Source organism: Megachile rotundata, chromosome 16 (genome assembly GCF_050947335.1).
Source record: "Megachile rotundata isolate GNS110a chromosome 16, iyMegRotu1, whole genome shotgun sequence".
NCBI lineage: Eukaryota > Metazoa > Arthropoda > Insecta > Hymenoptera > Megachilidae > Megachile > Megachile rotundata.
Window position 1 is genome coordinate 12,465,749 of NC_134998.1, and position 20,906 is coordinate 12,486,654.

General features: G+C 39.0%; 3 protein-coding genes and 1 long non-coding RNA gene across 37 annotated transcripts; 1 reads left to right on the forward strand and 3 right to left on the reverse strand.

Moving 5' to 3' along the window:
- Positions 1 to 77: 77 nt before the first annotated feature.
- On the reverse strand, positions 78 to 9,339 carry LOC100876753 (uncharacterized). Of its 4 annotated transcripts, none has more exons than XM_076541689.1 (7): positions 9,062 to 9,339; positions 8,534 to 8,617; positions 5,687 to 6,458; positions 2,891 to 2,986; positions 2,062 to 2,414; positions 1,664 to 1,989; positions 78 to 1,562 (listed from the first exon to the last, which is right to left on the reverse strand). In XM_076541689.1, the coding sequence occupies exons 1-7, from the start codon at positions 9,337 to 9,339 to the stop codon at positions 1,246 to 1,248; spliced, it is 2,226 nt and encodes a 741-aa protein (XP_076397804.1). In that variant the 3' UTR covers positions 78 to 1,245. The 4 variants fall into 4 exon arrangements, with proteins under 4 accessions (XP_076397804.1, XP_076397803.1, XP_012135639.2 ...); XM_076541688.1 differs by having other exon boundaries at positions 5,624 to 6,458; XM_012280249.2 differs by having other exon boundaries at positions 5,150 to 6,458.
- On the forward strand, positions 2,346 to 14,543 carry LOC105661873 (uncharacterized). 30 transcript variants are annotated; one of them, XR_013041189.1, is made up of 9 exons: positions 2,346 to 2,483; positions 2,545 to 5,074; positions 5,136 to 8,654; positions 8,969 to 9,644; positions 9,714 to 10,512; positions 10,618 to 12,404; positions 12,576 to 12,885; positions 13,610 to 13,691; positions 13,768 to 14,543. It is a non-coding gene; the product is annotated as an uncharacterized LOC105661873 (long non-coding RNA). The 30 variants fall into 30 exon arrangements; XR_013041190.1 differs by having other exon boundaries at positions 12,576 to 12,873; XR_013041171.1 differs by having other exon boundaries at positions 12,576 to 14,266; positions 14,342 to 14,543.
- A 194-nt stretch (positions 14,544 to 14,737) lies between these two features.
- Rrp5 (Ribosomal RNA Processing 5) lies at positions 14,738 to 19,615 on the reverse strand. 2 transcript variants are annotated; one of them, XM_012280246.2, is made up of 5 exons: positions 19,264 to 19,615; positions 18,636 to 19,194; positions 15,317 to 18,562; positions 15,085 to 15,250; positions 14,738 to 15,014 (listed from the first exon to the last, which is right to left on the reverse strand). In XM_012280246.2, the coding sequence occupies exons 1-5, from the start codon at positions 19,324 to 19,326 to the stop codon at positions 14,846 to 14,848; spliced, it is 4,203 nt and encodes a 1,400-aa protein (XP_012135636.1). In that variant the 5' UTR covers positions 19,327 to 19,615; the 3' UTR covers positions 14,738 to 14,845. The 2 variants fall into 2 exon arrangements, with proteins under 2 accessions (XP_012135636.1, XP_012135637.1); XM_012280247.2 differs by having other exon boundaries at positions 18,636 to 19,191; positions 19,264 to 19,614.
- Positions 19,616 to 19,707: 92 nt separating this feature from the next.
- Positions 19,708 to 20,671, reverse strand: LOC100878956 (NADH dehydrogenase [ubiquinone] 1 alpha subcomplex assembly factor 3). Its single transcript, XM_012280245.2, has 3 exons — positions 20,531 to 20,671; positions 20,311 to 20,422; positions 19,708 to 20,236 (listed from the first exon to the last, which is right to left on the reverse strand). The coding sequence occupies exons 1-3, from the start codon at positions 20,578 to 20,580 to the stop codon at positions 19,832 to 19,834; spliced, it is 567 nt and encodes a 188-aa protein (XP_012135635.1). The 5' UTR covers positions 20,581 to 20,671; the 3' UTR covers positions 19,708 to 19,831.
- Between the last annotated feature and the right edge of the window lie 235 nt (positions 20,672 to 20,906).

Below are 20,906 nucleotides of genomic sequence, written 5' to 3' on the forward strand. Positions count from 1 at the left end.
CGATTGAACGATCATCGGCTTAGTTGAAATCAGTAAGAAACTTTGCATCGACACATAATCTATTGATACGAATAAGCTTTGTTGTTTTTGAAGAATTTATTTAATCAAGCATGTTATTTAAGACCGATTCGTATTTCCATAAAAGACAACGCTGCAAATCCATAATTCCCACCGATATTATGTCGCATTTTAGTTGGACAGTACATATTTTATTCGATGATAAAAACCTAGGATCATTGGTTGATGGTCTTCCAGGTAACTGTCTGATACAATCGATTTATTAACATTGATATCTTTGTTTTTCAGCAGAGGAAAACGGAGATCGTACGACGCTTGATATAAGAAAGAAAAATATTTCAGCTGTTCGGATTTTTCCCTTAATCTTTGTTATTTTTATTGGTATGTAATACGTATAATAATATATATTTATATATATTATATTCGTCAATATCGAATATATTAATATCTTATCAGTTTTCTCTTTCCATAAATTAAATAAATAACTCTTGACTGTGACATTATTAAACAAAATATTTTACAAAAGTAAATAGCTGTAGATTGCCAGGTGTTCAGTGAAGGGTGAGATAGATGTTACTATATCGTCTATTCAAAAGTAACTAGACATCCGAAGCGTTTTACCCCGTATACGTGATCTTTGGCGAAGTCATGATTACTCTTCCTGGTTTATTTCTTTTCAGATATCAAAGTACATGCATATTCTTCGTACAATACGCGACGCAATGAAATCTATCTGGCAAAATCTAAAAATTCGTTCCATAAAAAGAAGAGGAGGCAGAAAAAGATATATATAAAAAATCAATGAATGATACAATAATTCAAGATAACGATATTAGTTGGCCGAAATTCTAGTTCCCAAGCCTTTTGTATGTATCCAGAGTGGTAATTAATATCTGCTTATATCCACGGCTCTATTTAATATTCTCCCTTTGATAAAAATGCACTAAAACGTCTCATATCTAAAAAAGCCGAAGGGAGGAGTTCCTCACACCATGGAATTTCTCTAACCTTGCAGAAAAACAAACGTTACTTGCTCGAAGGGTACATGATTATCGCCAATGTCACACAATACACATTCCGTTCGGTCGTCGAATACGACCCTCTACTTGTCGTTCAGTGTTTAGTCGCTTTTCAATACCGGTACGATAAAGTACACTGTTTTTTATACTATGCTGGACTGAGGTATCAAGAGGCAAGATGGTCGTTCGCTCTAGGCATGGCGTAAGGTTACAAGTGAGAGCTGTGAGGCTGCTGTTCGTAAAACAGTACGTAGGCTTCGCTGGAAACGACCGATCGCGCTGGAACTACGGACACCCGGCTGTCATTGTACTCGTGCCACTCTCCTGAGTAAGGATGCTTGCAATACGCCGTGTAATGGCCAGAGTACGTTGTACCCGAATGATTCGCGACACCGTACAAGTTATATGTACAGCCCGGAACTCTGGGAGCGGCAAAGGCACTGAGATCCAAACCCGTCAATGGAAAATCTACCATTACGTTTAGCTTGCCGCGATATCGTTCCATAGGAGAGAAACGTTTTAAATCTGATATGTTTCTGTTAAGGGAGATACAATATTTGGGACGTTTAACCAAAATAATTGAAGTCCATTTCTGTTTTTAGGTATTTCGCTTTTGAAAAGGATACGGATAACGAGAATCTTCGGAAACTTTTGTATACTGAAGCTTTTGGTACACTTCCTCCTCATTTGACACTTGGAACAGGTTGGTTTTTCATCGCCATCCAAAACTTCTTCTCGCGTGAAATGTTCTAAACACTGACTTAGTTTGACCGTGCCATTTCTGGCAGGTATCGGCAAACTCAAATCCCAGAATGGATCCAACGTTACCGACACATGGTCACAGGAGGTGCAGCGCAACGACGAGCGTAATTGACCGACAAATACATCCACTATCATACTGTCTTCGCTACGAAGATAACGTTTCCAACTTTCTACAGCTTTCTGGCTGTCCCTGTATAAGAAAGCTTTATCAATTACACGAATTCGGTTATGAAAACGAAGAGGGATATTAAGATCTACTCACGTGAACATCTCAGGAATATCTGTGTGTATCGGTTGTGGCTTTATCGTCACCCTGTTCACATCTTCGTGCAACCCTTCCAGCAAGTATCTGAGAAATTCTTGAGCATCTTGTTGACTATATCCCATGAAACGTGGTGCAAATCTCTGAATTTGAGATTTGAGCGCCGTCGTGTTCACCACGTGGTCACCGCCCACCTCCCACAGCTCGTGAATCACCTGGCTGAACGCCTTGATGAGGGCACCCTTCATACTGGACGTGGCAGTATTTATGTCCGCCAAGTACTGCTCGTTCAGCAAGTATTCCAGCAGAGGTCTTGTGTTGCTGAGACATTGGATTACGCTGTTCATAAAACACTGTAAAAAATTCATAAGCAAGTGTTAACGCTGGTTAACTATTTTTTAACCAAGCTAGGTGACAGTACCGTAAGTATTAAAAGAATTCTCTTATTATTGAACAAATTTAATTAAAATGAATATTTTACAGATTTAAAAAAAAGCGCGAAGCTTTTCGCAAGATCTCTTCGCTTGGTTTTAAAGTGTGATTGCTAGGTGCTAAAATTCATACATATGTAAATAGAAGATATACAAATGAGGGGAAAGTCAATAAGAAAAAAGCGATAAGCTAAACGTGAGAAAGTATCGAAGGTGGGACACATCAGCGAATGGTGAAATTCGTCATTTATTATATAATAGAAATGAATGTTGTATGGGGGCCTTGTAGTCTGCGGACCGAAATGGCTACCTCTACCGTCCGTGAATAGATCCGTCATTACCGACAGTACTGCTTCCTAGCACATTCGTAGATATATTTATTAATAACTATGACTCACTGTATTTCCAATATTCCGTAATCCGTTTAGTCCACATCGTTCATCACGATGCGCCTGTAGCCGATTACGTGCTGATTTGTTTGTCGGGCTTCCTTCCTATAAATACAAAACATTACTTTTTTCGCCATTCTAATGTTAATAGAATTTTTTGGAGTAACTAAATCTCTACAGGGAGCAAAAACTGTCAAATACTGTCGCGTTCTCTGTTCTAAAGCACGACAAGTTATTTCTTCGATGGTGGCGGTCTTGTAGCTTGCGGTACGAACAGCATCACACACCACGAATACGTACACACACGCACACACCACGAAGTCGATATCACAGGGAATACATCGTACTACATGAACGAGTCGTTAGTTATAAGATTACACGACACTGATATTAGTGGACGGCGATATTAAAAAAAAGAAATTCCACACAGTACGTACACTTCTCGTTGCGTTCGACCTCAGCGTATGGATCGTTCCAAACAGAAAGTATGCCCAACACAATATATTGAGAAAAGGGAAGACAGTGTAAATATCTAAGGCATCGAACAGTCGAGAAAGGGAAGCCGTGTATAACGTCAACGTCATTGCGTGTATGGGAACACGTATCGCTCTTTCTTTCTATATATACAGGCCTCAACAATTCTCCTAGAGCACTCACCTTCCCGCAACTGGCTGGAGGCTGTAGAGTTACGCGTGCGGATACAACCGATTCACTGAACTGTACGGGATAAACACTGGAGTAAATGCGTTTCTGAGACGTCAGAGGCGCCGTGACACCCAGCAAAAACGCGTATACGAAGAGAAGAGCAATCACTATCCACACGCACCACAACCCCCAGCATATCACTTGAGTATAAGCCAGTTTACGACTTAAACAAACGGCGAAGTCCTCATTAAATTCCCGAATTTTTTAGGAGTTTCTATGTCGAGGAAGATACATCGAAACGAGGATGCAGGCACGTTCAGTCTCATGCGACGGAAGAAATTTTTAACCCTCGTGTGTGTATATTGAAAGACGTTCCACTAGGATGCTCTTCCCCCACTCGTGGTCCACTAGCGCGCTAAACTGGCACACTACTCGTTTGCTCTTGTCGACGGAGATGGTCGATCAATCCGTGGAGGCTCGTGCAAGGGAAAAGATCGTGGATCACTGGCGCGAAATGGTGTCGTCGTCGTCTACCGACGCGACGCGTCACCAGCATTACCTATGCTGGTGATAACGATGATAGTATATGCATAGAAGCGTAGTATCGCACTGTCACGAGGTACCGTTAGGTTATAAGAGATCCGTTGACCGCGCTTCTCTTTCCCCTGCTCAGAGAGCTCTGGTCTATTAATAAAAGGCAGCACTGCGCTCGCCACTAACCGTCCAATCGACTGCGAGAAGAATACATTGACGCACTGGGCAGCTTCGTTTCGTAACACACGATGAACATAACTTGTAACTTAACATTTCTGCTTATCATCTTTCTATTTTTCTACTTCGTCAAGCTTCCGTTACATGCCACTGAACTTTTCATAGATTAGGAAGCAATGAAGACCCTACATTATGAGCACAGTCGAGTGCAACTAGGCTCCCTTTAAATATGGGAAAAGAAGAAAATGTCTCAACATCTTGTACACATCCACCCCTCTACTTACATAGCCAAAGCTACATTGTACAACATGGTGCAACCTAGACTACCTTCAGCTAAATGAAACTGTGGAATATTTAGGTTATTCCTTTTTAGACTCCCTGAGCTTTAAGTACCTTTTGGATTCAATATTCTATCTAGCATCTCAGTAGATTTTAGGTCCTCCCGAAATCGAAACTCAAGTGGTAAGAAAGTTCTCCTCCTACACTTATTCTTAGGCAAAAGAGGTCCACGTTGCACTCGACTATACAGGTATAGAAGACGCGTGCTTTTCTGGCCACGTCCGAGGCAACCGCGATGCATTCAGCACCACGCGGATGACTTATTAATAATAGAACGTGTCCAAGGAACGAAGCGAAAAAGAATGCAATATATTTTAAGTGCCAAAGACGTTGCTAATGAAATATTTTTTCGACAGGCAATTTGATGAGATCGAAACTCTATCTAACCCTGGCAGAGGAGGAAATAAATAAACGATATCTGAAGATAACCGTGCTGACGCTGATGCACCAATTCTACGAAATTTGATACACCTGCCCGTACATATTTTGCAACAGTGGGTGAGTAAGATCAGATACCGTAAAAAAAAATAAAATAAATTATGTCTGATTAATCCATTAGGTAGGAACACTCACAAACTGGTCGGTGACCCCGCGGTAGAGATTTTGATGTGCCGTGGACGGTGCGGTGGGCGACGAAGTGAGATTACTGGCAGTATTCGCGCTTCCGGAGAAATGACCATCCGGTCTTCTCGAAGTGGAAGGCGCGGATGGGTCGTCTCCATAGGTACCAGACGGTCTCCCCGCCACGCCGTTTTGTAATACCGGTGGCGAGTTGCCGCCCCCGAACCCGGTTTGACTTATATCGTACGAGGTCGACGCGGTTCGCTGTTGTTCCTTGCCTTCCTCCAAGATCTCCGGATCTCCTGTGCGACCACCCTGAAGAAACGCGATCGCGTCGGCACCCCGTATTACCTCGGTTTCGTCTTCGATCTCGACGTCGTTCTCGGGCTGACGCACAACTTTGTCCTGGCCGTTGTTGTTAATCAGCAAATCGGCATTATTCGGATTAGTAGCAAGGTTAGTGAGCAGGTCGAGTTTAACACTAACAAAATCAGCACCGCCAGCACCACCGGGGACAGGCGACAAGAGGTTACGCTTAGCGGGTGAGACCTCGTCGGCTCGATGAACGGCAACGCGTTGGTGGTGATGGCGGTTGTTCAGGTTGCTGTCGCCGTCGGCGTCGGCGTCATCGTCGTCATCGTTATCGTTGTTGTTAATTCCATAGGCGCAGGCATCCTCGACGTTGCTGTTATTCCCATTGCCGTTGTTGTTGTGCTGATCGTCGTCGGTATTGTCCTCGTCATCGTCGTCGTCATCGTCATCGTCGTCCTCGTCCTCGTCTAAGTCGCGGATGGTGCCGCGGTCGTCGATCGTTACCTCGCCAGGCGACGCGGTACTGTCCGCGCGAACATGCCCGCTGGTAAGCACCGTGCTGCTGGACAGTGGCTTTCTCTTCGACCTGGACCAGGGTATACCGCTAGTTGCGGCGGAAGACGACGAGGAGGACGAGGAAAGCGAGGAATCGGGTCGATCTCTGATGCCGCGATCGATTTCGCGCTCGTCGCCGCCGAACAGCTCGGTGAAAGAGGACCCGGTGGAATGGTGCTTCCACTGATGATGATGCGATCCGGCGCTGCTACTCGTTTGCCGTGTCTTCGACACGTAATTGGACGGCGAATATCTGAGAAGGTCCGACGGATCGTGTCTGGAGACGGACGACGACGATTCCTGCGCTCTGTCCCTCGACGAGTCGCCGACGGAGATGCTCGACGAGGACGATGACGTGGACAAGCCGTATCTACCGCTGCTGGTGCCGTTCACAGTCACATTCGTACCCGCGTTACCACTGCCCGTACTGCTGTACGCCGACGACGAAACTGACCTGTAAAATTCGTCCAATGTGAATATTGCGAACATCGTTTTGTTCGGCTGGGCCCGCGGCCAAGGGCTACTCCTTCCTTCTCTATTTCTTCGAGTTATGCAATGCTCGCGAGCGTATAGACGCGGATCACGCACGTAAACATACGCACGCGCAAACTAATACCTAGATGAGTAAAGCGACATCTGAGCATGTGTGTTAGTGACACGAGTAGTTGCAGATGGAAGACGTTTCTTAACGACACGATCGCCGATAGAATCCCACCGGATCGTCCTGATTTTATCGAGATACAACGTTCGAACGAATCTGACTCGAGGTCCGAACTGTTTCTCGGCTCGAAAAATGACACAGACCGGGGTGGCCCAGTTGCGAGGAAAAAGTAGGAAGAACCAGGCGTTCGGTTAAAAATAATTTTCCGTGAAACGAATACTTTCTGTCTTGTTTTCAGGTTGGCTATCTCGTACGGACCGTGGATCGAGAAGGAAGAAATCATCGTTGTCGCTGGCCTACGACAAAGCGATCCTCTTCGCGGTTTAAAGTTACCAACGAGCAACGCCATTCATGTATGCCAGCTTTCAAGAGGATGGAGTACGCGTACCGTACACTAGATATTTAGATACAAGCACACGCACACGTGTCGTTGTAGGCGAGATCATTACGGCACACGCGCTGGATTGACAGGATTCCAGGGAGAAAGTCACTTCTCATCGTGCGCGGCACAAAGGACATTCTACCGAGGTCAAGGTCTCCGGCTGCTCGATACAACTTTAATCGGAATCGATTACCGTGTACTATTTCTCTGATACATTTCACTCGCTACCGAAGTTGGGTCGCAACTCGATCAGACACTTCTTGAATGAGTCTACAATCAAATAGTAGCTGACGATTTTAGGTCTCCTATTCTTGTTACATTGCCACGAGTGAAAATAAAATTTACAATACATAAGTTAGCTAAACTGTTAGCCTTCTGACACTCACTGGCAATACGGGTTTATATTATCGTTCCCTAGATTTCAGGACCTCCTGACCCTAAACTCGTTCAAAAAGCCAATGGTCGAGTCACGACCTATTCTAGTCAAAGGTGATAACACCATAACTTTACATATTTTTATTTTACGTTCTTAGAGCAGACAGAAAAAAAGAACAATGGAGAGACCTCGACTATAGGGGGCAAATGCATAGACAAGAATCCTGTGTAACTAGTTCTCGAGTTACCAGTTCAGGTCACTATGTGCGACCTATTTGCCGTCGACCTCGACCTTCGCTGGTAGGGTATAACATCAGTCACCTAGGCGATAGAAACAGGGACTTTATGCGTTCGTAATTGGATCATTGTGACACGGACAAAAGTAATTGGCGCTTTGTGAAGGGTGTTGAGCGAATACACGCGCAGGGGTACCTGTTGCCCACTACGGATATTTATAACGCGAACAACCAGGGGGCAGCATGCGAACATCTTGTAACCATTATACGGTCACCTCGTGTTCACCGAGAAATGCGATTGGCACGAGAATGATCCGCAGCTCAACGGTAAAAGGAAAAGGCGATCGACGACAAAGGAGAATCCATTTGTGTCGTGTGGCTCATCCAACCACCATCGTGCCTCGCAACGACTGGTTTCGCCTTAACGCTTTACCGACCGAGTTATAATTAGCAATTTCAAGAATCGCTGGTCGAGCAAGCTATTCCTGGCATTTTAGAAATTTCTCTGTACCATAAACGGGTATTTATCAAAAGCGTGTACAGCGTGGCTCTCCTTGAATATTCAAGTATACGCTCCAACTGTACATCTAGCAAACTCAAAGCTGTTTCGACGACGAAAAGGTAACTATGATCGCATCCAACAGATGTCAGTATACAAATGGCAAACAACTCGTTAAATGTATCATAGATTTTAGATGATCACATTCCAAGAAGTAGATGTTAACGAGATGGAATTGTTACACGATTGGTAGCGAAGATTAAGAAACACAAAGAAGATATTGCGATGAACAATGTGACACTTATCAGGGTGTCGACGGGTCTTCGTGGTCACCGATCCCCCGCCTTTTACACCCCTTTTCTCGGGGATTGCTCACCTTGCGGGTGAGCAGCGAGACCGGCTGTACTCCGACATGTAGTTCCTGCGGATGCTGCTGCCCGTCATTGTTGACGAGTAGAAACTGTGGGGCCCATCGAGTATCAACAATTTAATATTCCGTTCGTTTCGCTTCAATACGTAATATTGGGAAGGACCCTGGGATCGGCAGCACGCTAAAGACATTTTTAAGTCACCAGCATTACAATTTTTATTTTCATAAATTCCACCTCGAACGGACTCGAGACTTTAGAGTTAAAATTGGGTCTTGAAGTTTAAATTAGAATAGATTTTAATCAAATAATATTTCTGATATTTCATTCATAGCTCGTCTTGACAAAAGTAGACTTGAATGTTCACACGTTACATATGTATCTAATCATATTTTGTCATTAAAGTTTACGTATCTCTCAATTAAAATAGAGCATTGTTACAGATAAAAATGGCGACAGCGAGGAAAGAGACGTGGTTGCCGATCCCCGGAATCCGATAGAAACCCCGAGGACGTCGGGGAGAAAAGAAAACTCACCTGCCAGGCGGGCAGTAGGATCTCCAGTATTCGGACGTATGGCTCGTACGATAACCCGAGCTGCCCGATGACGAGTAGAAGTTTGTTGGTCGATCTAGGATCGACGAGGAACCAGTAGATCGGTAGGTAGTCAACTTTGAGGTGGAACCGTTGATAGCAGAGCTGCTGGTTCCGCTGCTACCGCTGGAACATCGTCTGCTAGGAGAATGCGGCGCCATTGGGCTGGTGCTGTACGAGACTGCTACGGCGCCCGCCTGGCCCCCACGGTAATGTGACATTGCACCCTCGTCACCAGTTTCTCAATTTCTTTTCTCTTTCTCTTTTTTTATTTTTCTCCTTCTACAGATTTCCTGAATGTCAACAATTTTGCTGAGTGAAGCCAAGAAGAATTCGGACCGTGACTCGAGTTCTACAGGGAGGATTCGGATACCAGGAATCTTTCTAGAACGCATGCGCAATGATTCGAAAGCCCGCGAATTCGGCAGCTAAAGAGTCGTCCTGTGTTCAACGAAATACTTGGATTTGGAACGAATTTGGAAATGATGAGAGCAATCGAGTTAGTGAAGTATTTGGGAGTTAACCGGTATGTGTTTATATAGAAGAATTTGTGCACAATTCATGAAAGCTAAATGATTTTTTCTTTGTAATTTAGGTGTGTGAAGACTATAATTCCACTGATACGTTTCTACCGAAAAAATTTCGCAGGTGGACTTTGAATTCCGTATAAAAAACCTCGTTCCTTAAGACCACTAGATAAGAGAGCTTTCGAAAGAGACGATCGATGATAAAATATCTCGAGAGACCTAATAAGATAACCTAAAAAAGTTTTATTATTCCAAATTACAAGTGTACAATACTATTTAAATGTACATTTTATTATACGAGAGAATCGTAAGGTAAATTATGTTAATCGATTAGACGTTCTCTTATAAAAGAATTGGAGGAACCGGCAGCACGCAAAACTCGATTTTCAACCCCAATTCTAACCTCACTGTCGACCTTGTAACTTGAGCGTGCTACTTCACCTTGTCCTCTTTTCCTCCTTCGCGTAAAATCTGACCACAAAAAATCTACCCCTGCGCCCGCGAAACGAGCAGAAAATAAGAAACGTATCTAACGTGTCAGTGGAATTGGATCACCGTCGCGTTACGCGATCGAACCGGATATCGATTCGCTTTTGTTCGAAAGATTACAAAGAACAGAAGGTATCGATGTTCCAGCTACCTTGCTCAAAACGGCTGTCGAATTTCACGACGAAACGAAGAAATGCCAGAGGTTACTGGATCGAGTTAATACAAGTAGCGATGACCTTGAATCAAAAGAGGGAAAAAGGCAGTTCATTGGAATTCGTTATTTGATATACGAGACGCGTGCTACCGTTTCAGCTGCACTGTGAGGATAACTCGATGATTGCTGATCTGAGATAAATCGAAGAGCAGTCGGATATTAAAGTATAATTGATTTTACTGCTACTAGGAATATAGAAAAGTTGACTGTGTAATGTAAAAGTTTAAAGTCCAGTACTCTAAAAATTAAATTACATTGTTTTTTTATAGGAATTGAGTCAGAGAGATGAAAATAAAAGTGTAAACTGTGGAGTATAGTATGCGCATAATAATTTATCGTTCGCGTGTGCCTGTGAACGCCCAGTGAACTCATTTTCGAGATCCAGAAAAGTATTACGAACGATTCTAAATTTAAATAGGATACAGCTGACATTCTTTGTAACCCTTAAGTATCGTAATAAAATATAAAGGTGGAGGAAATAAAAAGTATGTCCAAAAAAGAAAACGGTAAATATTCTTATCTATGGAATTAAACCCTGACGAGTTCAATGTATGTATAAAACATTTACATCGTTAATATAAAAGTTAAAGATGTATACATTAAGTGATGCCTACTATTTTTTAACATAGAACTGGAATTAGAGCAACTGCTATTCTATTTTTTGGAATAAATAGCGGACGTGAAAAATAGTAAATGGTGCATACAACGTCGAAGAAGAAAATCCGCGTGTCTGCCAAATACCTGGCGTCAAGAAAGCAGTCGCGGTTTAGCGGCATTTTTCCTCAGTTTTGGCAAGCATCCCAGTTTTCACCGGAATATCAGACGCGCAAAACCAATAAGAGAAACATGTCCACTTGGATTTCTTCGAAGATCGTATAACAAGTAAAACCATATAATTTTAAACGAGCTACTACATGGTACTAACAATTTTGGTATTATAATTTTCCATAATTTAAACAGATTAAATAATTATTCATAATTTCAAATACTTTGCTGTAATTACATAATTATCACCATCTCCAATAAAGCATTTTACATAATTTATGGGAAAAGCCGTACAAAGATACATATTTCTCTGCTTTCAGAGTACTGCGAAATGGCGAGAGTAGTTGTCAAATAATTTACATGGAATTTTACAAAAAAATTGTGGCGAAAATATTACGGGTCACCTCACGTTTCACAGAAACAGACAGCACCGTGGTTACGTAATAATGTGAAGAGTATAATTTAAATTATGTAACTAATTCCACGACATGAACCTGCGACCGTTAGTGAACGCGTGAACCGTGCGTTTTCATTACATTGTTCAATGCGCTATAACTGGCGTTAAGTATCACTTAAAACAATTGTTTTTAACATTGAGGGATATCCTGAGGATTCTAAGAAACAGCTCGGAACAATTAAGGCATTACGTTGCAAATTCCCTTTTTTATGCATGTAAGAAAAGAGATAATTTGTGGAATATCAATTTGTTCAAACAATGTTCAATTAAAAGCCCTGAACAATTTCTGGTGATTTCCAGTGAGAACATCTCATTAAATTGTTCATAAATATTAATCCCTCGAGTGTTTACGAGCGCCACGCCATCGCTTCGCCTAAAACTCATTCAAAATTATTCACTATCGATTCGAACTTTAGATGACGGAGCGAAGAACACTTCGCTAATGGATCGTGCCGGTTACATCACGCAAATCAGTATCCATGGATCCAAACCGGCCAGATTATACGTTTACGCAACGATACGTGTCCTCCTATCGTTTAATATCTCCAGCCTCGATCGGTAACTGCTTAACATTCCAAATAAATATCCAGGATACTCCGATGGTAATGCCGCGCCTTGGTAAGTATTCGACACAACTAATGCTGATATCTTGACTTTTTCTGCTGCTACTTTACAGATGCGCGGAATGATTGTGTAAGTAACGACGAAGACTACGGCTTATCCAAAATCAATCGGTCGTTCAAGGTCATCGAGTGATCCCTACATTATCAGTCCATCACCTGCCTTCTCAAGTATGGATGCTCAGGGTTGTATTAACGAGAAAATCTATAAACAGTTAAGATGCGATTTGACTTGCTATTCGACTCGATGCAATTCAATCTGACCCGATTCTAAACTCTACACGCATCCTAATAAACCCTGAAGAGATCCAATTGATCTTGAACAATTTCAATTAGATGTATAATTTATCATTTATTCGGTAAACAAGTAATTTTCATTTCACAGGTGATTTCGTGGAACAATATGAATACAATAAGTTATTAAGAGATTAGTGGAAAACAGAATCAATTAAATTGGATGCGATGGAAAGAGAAAGGCTGTTTTTACGCGACTGTGCAAATCGAATATGACCCCGTTTTCTTTCAAAGATACAAGGCACTCGATACGCTTCACTCGCATAAAGGCATGAAAGAAGACGTGTAACGAGTACACGTGCACGTGGCAATGATCCTGGTCGCGTACGACTGCACTTGTAACGCGATTAATAAAATCGATGAAATACACTTATAGTACGGAAACATTTGTAAGTCATACAGTACGTATATACATATAACGCGTCGTATTACATAAGATAACGACACGTTATGGTGGCTAATTTTGAGACAACGCATTTGTTATAAAGAGGAGACACACGAGAAGTACTTAGTACGGATATAAAAAATTCAACTTAAGTCGGTTGCGTGTACGAATCTCATTGTTTACCGTAAACGTAGCAAACGGAACAAAAAGAAAATCCGATAATGAAAGTCATCGTCGCACAGCCATCGTTTGTTTATCCTTTTGACATAAAAGCACGATATAAAAATCGCCATCTTGCATTTGCATTTGAAATTTTTGATCCCTTCGTATATCGATTATCGCATATGGATGTCGCCATTACTATACCATCGACGAAAAAAAACATTAGTGCAATTCTTTCTACACAAAAGTCAAACGCAATAATGATAGGATTAGAAATGGTATAATCCAATTAATGATCACTAATCAAAGTTGATTGCAAAACTGCAAGCAGCTGTACTACGGTTGGCTAACGTATCGAGGGTATTGTAATTGTACGTTATACACACTGCCAACTACGGGCATTCAATTCTCCCTCCCGATTCATTCGTTTTAAATAGGACTCGAATTAATAAATGCCATTTCGTTCATTAACGTTTTCCGTTTTCTACGTTTGTTCAAATTTGGTTTCAATCTGCAACCATAACAATTTAAAACTCTCCAATATCATTGCTATTTACTGCTCGATTTTTATCTCTTAGTTTGGAAGATTCGTCCACGTAAACTCAACGTGTCAAGCTATCGATCATATCTTGTATTGGATCGACCCGTTAAAGTATGGATGTAGGAAAGCATTCCCAGATATTTCAAATATTTTTCTCGGGCAATTTCGATTTTGTAACCTAACCCCGTTTTACAGGAATAAGAGTGCGAGAAAGAGATGGAAACGAGGAAAGGATAAAAGAGAGGGAGATAGTTGACGGGAGAGGGAGAAAAACGCGTTGATTTGGACGGCCTTTGGCATTTCTCACGTTTCAACGTTAAAACTCACTGTAACCCGCAATTCACAGTTATAGAAAATGAATAAAGGAAATACTCACGGCCCGATGCCAACGAAAGGAGAGTATTTTCTTTTCACTTGACTATTTATGGAGGTCTACGGAATTTCACAACGTTAGTGTTATCAACTGCATCGCGTTTCGCGATCATTTCGTGGGCAAAAAATTTCGGTAGCTTTTTATGGAGACGAAAAAGGAAGGAAAGGTGATGCGTCGCGGTACTCGTACAAGAAATCACGGGCCATCCCACGGAACTGTCGGTGACGTCACTGCGACGAATACACGGACTTTCGAAGTGCCTTGAGGTGAGGAGATAGTCGCATGACGCTCCGAGAGCCTCGAGACACGATCGATTTACGGGTACGTTTACGTCGATTAGGCTATCACGGATGAATTGGAAAATCCTTACGCGATTCTGTGTACACCGTGTTTCAGAACTTGCGCAGCTCAACTATTTACCTTTTCTTTGACACTTCCTCTCGTGACAAACACACTTCCGATATCGCGAAATTTATCACTACTGACTTTCTTAATACAACGTGCGCGCAAACAATATGGCGTTTATAAGGTTGCCGATTTCCGCGTTGACAGTCATCGCTTCCGCGACTACCGCATTCTGCGCTAGCGCAGAACAAAATGTCGTCTCGATTGCTCTAGGGTGGAACATCTATACCAGTGTTGCCATATATCAGATGCGCATCGCCTCCAACTACCAACCACAAACGAAGCGCGAAAATCTTTTGAATTCAAATCATCAATTGATCTCGAACATACTATATTAATAACAAATGCAGTACATATACAAAATTATGTAAATAAAATAAAGAAAACTTATAAGGTGTAGAATTACAAATTTTATAAATGAAGTTTTTATAATTTTTATACAATTTTAACACATATATGAAACATTTGTATTTCTAATTTGTCAGTTAAATTCTTCTAACTGTCTTGACTACACTGTTTTTCGACATACTCAACAGCCATTTGTTGAACGCGTGCTACATTTTCCTGAGTACCGTGTTGTTCTTCAAAATTAATGAATTTCTTGAACAAAGATTTCATTTTCCTTGGTGGTAACGTTTGTATAACTGCTCGCTCCAGTACTTTCCTGAAAAATGACAACTTTTTCTTATTTTCCGTTCTAACAAGAGTGCAAAAAATAGTAACAAACTTTTTACCTGGCTATATCAACATCACCAGATTTGACTAGAGTATCGACGTAACATGACCATATATCGACACGTTTAGGATAAGAACTTAAAATTTGCTCGAAAAGAGTCTGTGCTCTTTCCTTGTCTCCATACTTGTTTTCCAAGATTGCAAACCTTGCCATTAAATTTACATCTGCAGAAATAAAATATTATGTCATTGCTGCATCTTAATAAATTTACTTTTTAATGTATTACTTACGATCAGATGCTGGTAAAGATTGCAATGCTCGTTGCATGATGTGTCTAGATTTGTCTTTCAATCCCATCTTTAATAGCACAGATCCACATTCAATCCATACTTGAGGATTTTGTTTAAACTTTCCAATCATAGTATTAATTGTTTTCTCTAATTCAAACTGTCTACCAGCTTCAAGATGTACAGTTAACATGTGTGTGTACACTTTTAATGAATCATTAGTCCTTACAGCTTCTTGGAAAACATCATTTAAAGATTCAGAAGTTCCAAACTTTGATTCTAAGTTTAACCAAGCATTCCATACATTCAAACGTTCATTTTCTTCCCTAAAGCTTATAGTTTTCACAGCTCTTCTAGCAACTGCCCTGGCTTTTTCTATTTCTGTTGATTGTAGGTGGTATGCCATATATTGTAACCAAATTATTGAACTGTCTGGACTTGCTAAAACTAGTCTGTCAAATTGATCCACAGAGTTTGGCAATTGATTGCTAGCTAACGCTTCTTCCCTTTGTCGAATTTCGCGTTCCTTTTGTCTCTCTTTCTCCCTGCGTTCAGCAGCGCTTAACTTTTTCTTTTTCTGTTTCGGCTGTTCTTCTGTATCATCTTCGCTTTCACTTGATGATTCTTTGGTGAGTAATTCCAAATTAGGTTTATCATCCCAAAAGAATCCACATTCAGGTATTCTTGGCTTTTCCTCATTTTCATTATCAATAGCATCAAAATTTAACTGCCTTATAACACTATTAAATGGTTTAATGTCTTCAGTTTCTTCTTCCTCTTTTTCTTGTTTTATCTTTTTCAATTTCTTTTCCTTTTTCTGTTTAGCACGTGTTTCTTTCAAATTTGCTTTTTCTAAGTCTTCTGTTTTTAATTTACCTTTTTTGTTTTTATTTGGAAGTTCAACATCTGGCTCATCCTTTTCGGTTTTTACTTTTTTAACAGGAATCACCTCACTTCCTGAAATCATTCCTTTCCTTTTCAATTTGTTAGTACTCTGTTTTTTCTTTTTCTTCTTCTTTTCTTCGAATGCTGATTTTACCATACAAATAGGCACGATATCGGATTCATTAGAATTCAATATAATGTAACATCTGATTTTTGCATGGACACTATAGGGTGATAAATCTGGTTGTATATCATTCATATGTCGTTTCACAGGCATTGCCGCTAAAAATCCTTTGTCCTCACCTTTTATGACAATTAAAATAAACCAATTTGTCACCATTAAAATTCTGCCCTTTAGTAATTTCTCCTGAGGAATTTCGATTTGCTTATTCTGATCCTCACTTATACTTTTCATTGTCGTAGGTTTCAGGGTTAATTCGACAAGTTCATGTACATAATTCTTCCACATAACCGTTCCAACAACCGTGTCTCCAACTTTGAGATTTCCAGAATAATGGTCTTTAGATACTATACCCTGCAAATTATTTTCTAATGCGACTACTAGTCCACTATTCGTAATTTTTTCAACTTTGCCAGTAACTCTTTGTCCTAGCCTGACTGACGAAATTGGTCTGTTGTCATAAAATGGATTTTTTGCTAATTCTGCTAATTTATTAAAATACAAAGTCAGAGTATCCACCGCTACTATAAGTTTACTATAAGTATCCAATAATCCATTATACACCTTTTTTAATGATAGAGTCACATTTATTTCCTTTTCTTTCCTGTTAATGGAAAAAACTTTTGCAAATAAAATTTGATGTATGTGCAGTAATTTGAAATGACTAACGTTACTATAAGAAACGAATCCAAATGGTGTACACCCTGAGACTGGTAAAATAACTTTTACACCATCTGGTTCAATGTCTTTAATGGAACAAGGTATACAGTCTCCTACTCTCAACTGTTCAAAACTTCTATATTTTTCGTCAGTTAGAAATGTTGCTGTTAATATTAAGCTCGGTGTAGTAGCAAATACTAAAGCAGAGAGAGTATCTCCAGGAATGCATTTTGATGCCAACAAAGCTGCAGTCTCCATACAAGGTGACATGTGTCCAGCTGGTAAAAATCCAGTACTAACATCCTGTCCATCATTTTTACTGATTCTCAAATATACACCTTGAGTAGATGATTCGATAATTGTTCCTTCCACGTGTTCGCCGATAGTAAATACATTTTCTTCTCTTTTCTTATCCTCAGTAGGTATAGTCAAAATTATCTTTCCTAAATTTTGATCTACCGATTTAATTTGTACCAAAACTGTTTGTCCAACGGAATAATTCCAATTCACTTCCGATGCTTCCTTGTTCGATGTATTTCGAGGAATCCAACCTTTGATATCGCCAAAAAATTTTACCAATAATCCACTATTATTTATTTGTATAATAGTTCCATGGTAATTTGAGCCACATTCTGCATCTTTTATATCGCTTAAAACAGGTAAATTGCTCGTTAATAGTGATCTCTTTAAAGTGAAATATGCCTTGTTTCGTGCCGTGCTGATACCTAAAACTTTCGCTTCAACTTCTGTATCAACTTTTAATTTTTTTAGATCGCTCAAACCAGCATCAGACACATGTTCTGGTGCAACTTGTCCATTTATTTTACCAAGTTGAACATTAACAAAACCAGTTTCTGCATTGATACTTATAATTCTTATATTTACAACATCACCTGGTTTCAAATCAAGCAGTGAAAAATATTTCTGTTCCAATAATGAATGTTGCATTGTACAAATATAAACAGCATCCATCCAACTATATGTTAACACCCTACATTTATGTTTAGAACCGGGTATAAATTTTTCAATAATTTTATCATAATCCACATTTGTTCTTTTCAAAGGAACAAATCCTCTTACTCCATTCTTGTTTAATTGCAATGTAATTCCACCTGATTCTCTGAATAAAGTAGTAGCTTCATCAATTATATCTCCAAGCTTCACAGCATCATTTCTAGATTTATCCACCATTAAGCTGAAGTATCCAAATTTTACAGTTGGCAAAATATACAGCAATGTACCAGTAATTTCCATTCCTACTGAATATTTAGCTAAAGGCTCATCTAAATAAAGTTGATTGATATATCCACTGTGGTTACTACCAAATGAAACATATAGTCCATTAGAAAGTATCTTGTTTACATAAAGTTCAAATTTTGTGCCTGGCATCAGACAGTCCAATGATTTGATTTCAGTATTATTTGTAACTATAATGTGTTTGTGTTTTGTGGATAATTTAACTGTTGACATATTTTCATTGGTTTCAATTTCTCGAACAGTACATAACAGCTGTTTACCTGGATCTAAATAAAATTTGTATATGACACAAATTATGTAATATGTTTAATTGCATAAAACATTTAACAATGTACTTACAAAAATATTTTTCATTATTCTTTGGAGTGGGTATAAATGCTCTTATATTTGTTAAACCTGTATCTACAACAAATCCATGGTCTTCTATACTACTAATATTACACAATATTTTTGATCCATTGTGCAAATAACTGATATCTAAATTTTGATTTATCAATTTAGGATCAAGTGATAAAACAATTTGCCACTTTTCTTGAGGTTGTATACTTTTTACATAACATACAACATAATCTCCACAAGAATATAATTCTGACAATGGTTTGAAATCATTTGGTTGTGTATCTTCTGTTTTAATTAAATTTTGCAACATGTTTGTATAAGATTCACTGATATCTGTAACCTGAGCACGACCTATTAGGCCACCTGGCAAAGATATCATTAAATCATATTGTGTCACTTCAAAGATACACCCTAAAACTACCAATCCTTCTGATATTGTTGGGTAAGATAATCTTTCTGCAGTAGAAGCAACCAAATTTGTTTCATCTTTATTCTGTATGCCTGACTTTTGTTTTTCACGATTCTTTTTATTCGATTTTTCATACTGTTTAAACAACTGCTAAAACAAAACTATCAATTAATAAACAATATAAGCACATATTGTTTTTATTATAGGTAATATAATTACCGAAGTTGATGATTTCTTGTCCTGAGGTTTTTTCCCACCTCGTGGAAAATTCTTCAGTATCATTGTCAATAATATTTATTTCCGTATAACGATCTAGAGGTTACTGCTTAGTTAACACATAAAATGTATCAAAAAATGCACGTACAATAACCACCAAGGTTATGGGAAAATTAATTGCCAATATATTTTATATTCTGCTTGGCAATGTCGCCTTCAACTTCTTCAAACTTTATTTGTATAGTTTTTAATCAGTTATATTTACATTTATAGACAGCTTGTACTTTTGCACATGGTCGTTCACCGGTTACAAACACGTTTGTTTTATCGAGGTTATAGCGACAGTCAGCGCCATATTCAATCAACTTCATGCAACTCTTTTTTTAAATTAGGTACTATAAATTCAAGTACTTTGCTCAAAAACAATTGGTGTCATTAATCAGTAACTTCAATTTTATTTTAGATTTATTTTATTATCACATAAATAATCCATAAATATTAGTTTACTGAATATCCATGTGTATTAATGTTTATTTCAAATATAATCCTATATACAATTTTACTGTCTAAATTATTCAGATGTTATCAATTTTTCATTTCCAATAGATCTCATAGTAGCTGTTAATTTTTTGTAGGTAAGAGTCTCTTCCGGTAATGGTGGTATTAAACCAGCTGCAACATGTCTACCTTCCTCACAGAGGAAATTATATACACCACATGCTCGATCAGTAGGCAGTATTTCAACACTGATATTCTTTTCACCAACTAGTTTCTTTAGTTCCAAAATTCTTTTAAAATCATATTTAGTTTCAATACCTAAGACTAATACATCTAATTTTGGTTCAATGATGGTAAATAAAGATAAACTTGCATTATTTATATCTTTCCCAGAAGCAATGTTCCAACACAAAAAAGTTGTTGGAAAAATTGCCAATGGACCCACTAATGTTGAATTATTATTTAATTTGAATCCTATCTATAAAAAAGATAATCACAAATGTAGTGTTTCATAAACTTGTGGTATAAAATTATAAAAGAATCATTACATACAGATGAACATGAAGTTATAAACAATTTGGGGCCAGCAACATTAATAATATTTATTGTCGATTTACCACTTCCTTCATATGCTGATTTCTCAATTTTTGAACAATGAAATCTCCTGTAAATACATTATTCATTCATTAATGACAATTGAAAGTTAACAATTAAAACAATTATTAGCTTTATCAGTATAAGTAACACTTCAATTTAAAGCTTTATTACTCACCTAATACTGTGCAATAGGTTCATTGTTAATAATCTATTATTTACAATCATTATGTTAAATTAATTAATATTTAAATCATAAATATATTTTTAACAGAACACTGTGCTATTCATTTCACAAAAGATCATGTTTATCAGACGACGAGTTTTCGATGATTCTGCGCATGTCAATTCTGATTAGTCTAACGCGTTTCGTACTCAAAAGTAGTACACATGTGCACTTCTAATGTTAATAGGAGACCCAGTGGTCTTTTATTTTTGTGTACCTTCTATGTCGTACCATTCCCCTTATTATTTGTGCATCTTGTTCACCATGAATATGATCGACAAATTTAAAAATATATAATAGTATAGCAACAATAAATAGTGGGGAGGAT

Coding starts and splice junctions, on each gene's coding strand:
- LOC100876753 (XM_012280249.2), bottom strand. CDS start 9,339: ATGTCACATTACCGTGGGGGCCAGGCGGGCGCCGTAGCAGTCTCGTAC. Junction 2,987..5,149: donor GCGGGGTCACCGACCAGTTT/GTGAGTGTTCCT, acceptor TTGTATTTATAG/GAAGGAAGCCCGACAAACAA. Junction 2,415..2,890: donor TACGGAATATTGGAAATACA/GTGAGTCATAGT, acceptor AATTTTTTACAG/TGTTTTATGAACAGCGTAAT.
- Rrp5 (XM_012280246.2), bottom strand. CDS start 19,326: ATGATACTGAAGAATTTTCCACGAGGTGGGAAAAAACCTCAGGACAAG. Junction 19,195..19,263: donor ACAAGAAATCATCAACTTCG/GTAATTATATTA, acceptor GTTTTGTTTTAG/CAGTTGTTTAAACAGTATGA. Junction 15,251..15,316: donor ATCTTTACCAGCATCTGATC/GTAAGTAATACA, acceptor TTATTTCTGCAG/ATGTAAATTTAATGGCAAGG.
- LOC100878956 (XM_012280245.2), bottom strand. CDS start 20,580: ATGATTGTAAATAATAGATTATTAACAATGAACCTATTGCACAGTATT. Junction 20,423..20,530: donor AACCTATTGCACAGTATTAG/GTGAGTAATAAA, acceptor ATGTATTTACAG/GAGATTTCATTGTTCAAAAA. Junction 20,237..20,310: donor TTATAACTTCATGTTCATCT/GTATGTAATGAT, acceptor TCTTTTTTATAG/ATAGGATTCAAATTAAATAA.